Source organism: Eleutherodactylus coqui, chromosome 4 (assembly GCF_035609145.1).
Source record: "Eleutherodactylus coqui strain aEleCoq1 chromosome 4, aEleCoq1.hap1, whole genome shotgun sequence".
NCBI classification, from domain to species: domain Eukaryota; kingdom Metazoa; phylum Chordata; class Amphibia; order Anura; family Eleutherodactylidae; genus Eleutherodactylus; species Eleutherodactylus coqui.
Window position 1 is genome coordinate 105,942,366 of NC_089840.1, and position 6,715 is coordinate 105,949,080.

The following is a 6,715-nucleotide window of genomic DNA, read 5'->3' on the forward strand; positions in this document are numbered from 1 at the left end:
CAGTTGCCGCAAATTAGATGACGCTACCGACCTCTTCTAAACATCTTACAGGAAGGGTTCATTAATTAGCACTGCTTACGCCAAATTTTAACCATCCGATCAGCACAGTGCAACAGCAATCTGGAGTCACATGACCGAGTGATGTTTTCCACTGCTTAGTTATGCAATTTTTGCGCTCTTTTGTACACTGAAGTCTTGCCCTTCTCTTAGACAGTAATGGCACTCAAACTGATTATCTGCTGTTATAGCCCATTCGTACTGAGGAACGACGAGTTGTGCATTCATACACGTTAGTTGGAGCACCGGCGTTGTACTAGGCTGCAGTTTGCTTGACTGTACACTGCCTGTTAAAATGATTCTTGCCATTCGCTTTTGACCCCTTTCTGGAACGAGTTGTTAACATCCACAGGATCCTCTTTCGCCGGATGTTTTTCTTCTTTCACATCATTCTCCGTTTACTCTTCACACTGTTGCATGTGAAAAACCCCACAAGGTTAGCAGTATAAGAAATACTGGCCCCAGGTAGTCTACCACCCATGAGCATGTCTCATTCAAAGTTGCTCAGATCACTCAAATTTTTTCCCCCCATCTAATGTGGATTCACACTGAAACTGATCCACGGACGGAAAGCTCACTTTATTTTATGCTGCACTCCGGGGAACATGTCTAGTTTCTATACCGGGAAGCTCCGATCGTGAAAGGATAGGTGTCTCTAGTGAAGTGACCGCTCCGTGTAGATGAAAAGCAGAACTTTTGGTAGATGAAGAGCTAATATTTAATTGCAACTTAAGTCTCTAGGAAGAAATGCAGGATATGTGTGATTATTAAAGGCAGCTGATATTAAGATGTGAAAAACACTGCATAATAAGTATTAAGTCTCAGAATCTTGCCATTTACTATAATTTCCTAGTTTTCTTAACCCTTTCCAATTCAATTTCCCTGCCACCCACATCCTCCCCAGCTCTTATTTGATTCTGAGTGGGAAAGCGCATTATGGATTCCTTGGAATTACTCAACAGAAGCACATGAAAATGATGTCATGATGATTTCATTAGCAATTTTTGAAAATTAAAGATCATTTCTTAATAATCCTGTAAATATATTGATATAATATACATTTATATAATTTTCTAATTTCTGGAAGGATAGATGGTTATCTATCTAATACAGTGCCATACAGAGACCTCCTATAACTGCATACGATGTGTATAGCACGCGTTTCTAACACTATGCAGGACAGAGCTCCGATGTCTGAGGCCCACACTGGATTGGAAAGGGTTAAGAGATATTCTATCTGCAGTATTTTGTTTCTACTTCTGAGATAATAACCTCATAAGTTTTGTCATATAACAGGATATGTATTCTAGTTTTATGTGCATCTAACTTCTTCCCCTTCCTCTTCTTCTAGAGTACTTAACAGATTTACAAGGTCGGAATGGAGACGACCCCGGACTCTCTTGGGATTTCTACGGCAGCTCCGTCTGTGGTGAGAATCATTATGTCTTGTTAATTAGAAGACGAAGTCCTTACAAGCCGATTATAAGAGATGTTGCTGGAAATAAGTTGTCAGTGAAAGAGACCGGTAGCTAAATCTACTTGGTGACTAGAAATGAGAGGTTTGCCAGGTGCGGGCATGTGTGTATTATACTGTTATTTCCTAGTGGCACGTCAATCGCTGTGCTTACAGGAAGGGGGTATGAACACGGCTTGGAAGAGTCAGGCTGGTGGACATGTAGTGATTGTCACTCACATCCATAGAGTAGAATGGAAAACTAATCGATTGCGCTTGAGTATTTGAAGAATCTATGCATGTATGGATGTTTATTTGGCACATCAGGTTTAATCAGAAGCCTTCACACACAGAACAATATCTGTTTGACAGATTGTTGGCAATCACATTGTGAAAATTGCCCCTTTTTAAAAAATATTTTTCTAGCTATGTCATTAAAATTTGAGAAGTTGGATGTACATTATGGCCCTTTTACACGGAATAATCGTTCAGGCTCCCACGCTAATTTGAGCGATAATCGTCCCGTGTAAATGCATGCCACAACTGGACTAGAGTTGTTCAGTCATTCAGTTTCTGCATGCAGAATGACTTTTGATCAACTGTCTGCTTACTGTGAATGGAGGCAGGTGGGGGAAGAACGCTCCTCGTCCCGCTCCAACCCCATTCCGGCAGCGCTGTGAGCGATGCCAACGATACTTGCTCCTGTGTAATAGCGCAGGATTTGGGCATCACTGAGATGAGCTGCCAAGCATCTCGTCTCGTGTAAAAGGACCTTTAGTCATTATATGGACCTGTAGCGCATCTTGTATACCTCAATGATTTAAAGTAATGTACAGCAATTCAAAATGAACAGTTTCAGAGGAGCATCTGAAAAACATCCGTATTACGAACTTGTTTCAAAAAGACATTTGCGGGACATTTACTAAGCCTGGCATTTCGTGCCCAGCGCACAGTGCGTTGAATACACAAACAGACGCACGGCTCTTCATGTACTTAGCTCATTCCCAGCACTCCCATGCATCTTTATCACGCATACGTGTCTGGTATCATTTATGCCACTTTGTGTACGCCATTGTAACAAGGGGGCGCCCTCTACATCTAGAGGAAAAAGTTTCTACGTCAACCTAGAAAGGGGTTCTTTACTGGAAGAGCAGTAAGAATATGGAACTCTCTGCCTGAAGATGTAGTGATGGCAAACTCGATAAAAAAATTACAAGAGGGGTCTGGACGCCTTTCTCGAGCGTTACAATATTACATGTTATACCACTGATTACTCCAGAAGAGTCGGTGAGCCGGGGATTCTTCTGATTGCCAGATTGGAGTCGGGAAGGATTTTATTTTCTCCCTTAAGGCTACGTGTACACAGGGTGTTTTTTCTGTTTAATGTCTGGTCCAAAAATTGGATGAAAATGAACCTATAAATCTGAATGGCTGTATGCACACAGGCTTTTTTTTTTTTTTTTTTTTTTACTCCAACTGACAGTCCAAATAAAAAATAAGAGTTGTAGCATGTGCTATCCTTGTCCAATTTTCGGACGAAAATGGCACATGTCAGCGTGCCTTGTTCAGCACATGGGATAGAATCTCAGAGTGCTGTCCAATGCAAGTGATGCCGGAAGATTTTGAACACCACTTTTAAAATGCCCATGTGCAGGTAGTCTCAATGAGGAAAAATTGGATCCATATTGGGGATGTAATCAGCTAAACTAGATGGGCAGCCTAACGTACTATGTTACTATGGTGGGTTTGTTTTCCAAAACGCAGTATGATCTAGGTTTGCCATTTTTTCCCGGGTATTTTTCCATAGGTTTCTTAAAGGGAGAAAAATGCTTGAAAAAAAAAAACATCTGTATAAAATAAAAATGCAACAGAGTATTGGCATTTTTTAAGAGCTAGAAAAAACACCACAAAAAAAACCTGTTAAGCAAAATGTAATTAGGTATTTAATCCCATTAATCTTTGTCTCTGTAGATTCAAAGGATGAAAGCGGATTTGACATTTTGGCAAATCCCCCAGGTCCTGAGGATGATGATGATGACGATGGTTGTATGGATGCCTTTGAGTTTGAATTTTCAGACAGCCCGCTCCTACCTTGCTACAATGTCCAGGTGTCCCTATCACAGGGGTAAGTCATACATTGTCCTAGTGTTGTAGCACAACATTCTTCTATTTCTGCTTTATAGCCCCAGTAAATTCCATTCTTGATACAGTTTATGTAAATTCTAGGCATCTAGAAGGAAGATGTCATTAAGATAGGCTGCATACCTGTGACATGTCCTACTGAAACTGAACTAGTGTAGGTGCCCTCAAAAAGCACTCCGCCTTGTCACAAAACCACCAAGATCTACAGCTGTGATGTTTATGAAGTACTCTACCGAGTATTAAAACTTCACTATGGGTGGAAGTATTTTTTAGCGCTATTTTTACACCAATTTCTAACTTCTAGAATTGGCAGGTTTCCGTCAGTTCAGATAGAACTGATAAGGGAATTAGTCAAGTTTGTTGGAGCACAGCATGGTCGTCTATTACTGTCTATCTATTCAAGCAGATCCCGTAAAGTATGTAGACGTCTACTGGACCCTGATCCACATACTCCCATGTGGATCAGCATTATTAGGGTTATGGGAAAACATTGATTAAAAGGGACATGGAAAAGGACTTGGGGATTTTAGTTAACTGTGAACTTAACTGTAGCAACCAGTGTCAGACAGCTGCTGCTAAGGCAAATAGGATCATGGGGTGCATCAAAAGAGGTCTAGGCGTGCATGATGAGAACATTGTTCTTCCTCTATACAAGTCACTGGTCAGACCACACATGGAATATTGTTTAAAGATTTGGGCACCAGTACTCAAGAAGGACATATCAGAGCTTGAGCAGGTACAAAGGTGGGCAAGAAAAGTAATAAACAGAATGGGCGGGCTACAATACCCAGAGAGGTTATCAAAATTGGGAATCTATAGTGTAGAAAAAAGATGGCTGAGAGGCGACTTAATAACCATGTATAATATATAGGGGGACAATACAGAGATCTCTCCCCATCATCTGTTTATACCCAGGACTGTGATGTAACAAGGGGGCATCCTCTGTGTCTAGAGGAAAGAAGGTTTCTACACCAACATAGAAGGGGGTTCTTTACTGTAAGAGCAATGAGACTATAGTACTCTCTGCCTGCGGGTGTGGTGATGAAGAATTCGATAAAAGTACCAGAGGGGCCTGGACACTTTTCTTGAGCTAGACAATATTACATGTTATAGTCACTAATTACTTCAGAAGAGTCAGTTATCTAGGGATTTTTCTCATTGCTTAAATTTTAGGGAAGGGATTTTTTTCTAAAATTAGGAAAATTAGCTCCTACCTGATTGGGTGGTTTTGCCTTCTTCTGGATTAACATTGCATGAAAATAGACTGAACTAGATGGACATGTGTCAGCCTTACATACTACATTACTGTGTTATGTTGGAAAGAGGACCGCTGCACGGAGAAATAAAAGAATCCAGTCTTCCTCCGATGGGAGATATTTCCTACAGTGATTTTAAATAGTTGTTTTTCTCCTTTTCTAGGCCCAGGAACTGGTTGCTTCTGTCAGATGTCAGCAAGCAGCTGAAGAAGTCCTCCCAGTCATTCAGCAGCGAGTATCCCCACCTTGAAATAATCAGTATTACAGAAGCAGAATTCTACAAGCAGATATCACTAAGCCAGCTCTTTTCTTCACCAGATCTTGAACACTTCAGTCCAGACAGCAAAGAAATGCTCGAACTTGTAGAATTTACAAGTGAACTGCAAACATTACTTGGATCCTCCATTGAGTGGTTGGATCCCGAAGGAGTCCTGTCTTATGCCAGTTCTTAAAAAAAAAAAAAAAAAAAAGCCAAGTCCTTGCCCAACTCTGTATAATAATTTCTATTTTGTGAATATGTGATATAGAGAGAACACTATTCTATAAATACCAGTGTAAAAATATCTATAAATATACATATAAATATATATCCATATATGGGATTGATTTTTATTATTTTTTCTTCTTCTTTGTTTTCTTCTTCTTTTTTTCTCCTCCTTCAGAAAATCTAAATAGATTTATAAGGTCCTGAGAAGTTCAGTGCACGTTTGCTTTGGGAGGTTTAACAATTTTGTTTTTAATTATAATACTTTTATTTTATTATTATTATATATTTTTCTTAAGACTTTGACCTTTTTTTTTTCTTGCAAAGCACTGAAGGCACGACAAATACTTTATAATTTGTATTTAAAAAGTTGTGGACAAAAAGAAGTAGCACTTCATGATATTTTTATGTTTACAAAAATTACCTGTTTTTGGTAAGTAATGTTGGATATGATCCAAATTTTGTAATATAAATACAATTCTGCACATATAAATATATAAATATCCATAGAAAGTTGTCTGAAGTTTTGTAATCTAATTTAAAATCTTTTGAAATGTTTAGTTTTCACACTTAAATGGAGCGTGTGCATGTATGTATATATACACGTCTATACATATGTGCGTGCACACACCTGTATACATATATAAATATATACATAAGTTCAGACGTTTTATGCTCTAATTTAAAGATAAAGACTTTGAGCTATTTTTTTCGCTTGTAAGATATTACAGCTGTAAAATAAAGTGTTTCAGTCCAGATGAATTGTAAATAAACTCAAATTTCCTGAGATGTGTGTGCAATGTTTTCAGATCTGTGTTTAAACTTTGTAAGTAAACCACCTGCCTTTGTATTTATATTTTACAAGATTTTTTCTTAAAAAGGCAATAAAACCGTTCAGTAAATGGATATTGTGAAATCGTGTTTCTCACTTTCTTTTGGCCGGGGTTGAAGTTACTGACTGCTTCAGGAGGGATTGGGATCTTTCTTTAGATTTCGAAGTTGGCCAAGTTTTAAGCAATGGCTACACAAGCAACGGGTAAAGTTTTAACTATCGTTCTGGGGGTTTTATTTCTTTTATAGGGACTGGAGCACTTATTTTCAAAGCCCCAAATCTCCAGCTCAGGGCCTGTTCCCATCACAGTTTTTATTTGTTTTAGTCTATTAGACAGGAGCGCTCTCAACATACATGCTAATTGTGTTCATAGGGATCCTTTAGTTCGAGGCCAAAAGAGTGTCCTTTGTACATCATATACCACTAAGGAAGGTACTGATAGTATGGTAGACTATATGCTATTCCATCCCCTGGAGTTCTGTTAAAGAAAA

General features: G+C 38.9%; 1 protein-coding gene across 3 annotated transcripts in view; it reads left to right on the forward strand.

The window, feature by feature from the left end:
• Nucleotides 1-6,298, forward strand: part of BCOR (BCL6 corepressor) — a 162,189-nt gene extending 155,891 nt beyond the window's left edge. For all 3 annotated transcript variants that reach the window (XM_066599943.1, XM_066599942.1, XM_066599944.1), the window contains 3 exons: nt 1,409-1,486; nt 3,482-3,635; nt 5,072-6,298. In XM_066599943.1, coding sequence (XP_066456040.1) covers nt 1,409-1,486; nt 3,482-3,635; nt 5,072-5,360 — 521 coding nt within the window. In that variant the 3' untranslated portion in view covers nt 5,361-6,298. The remainder of the gene's footprint in view (nt 1-1,408; nt 1,487-3,481; nt 3,636-5,071) is intronic.
• Nucleotides 6,299-6,715: the final 417 nt, after the last annotated feature.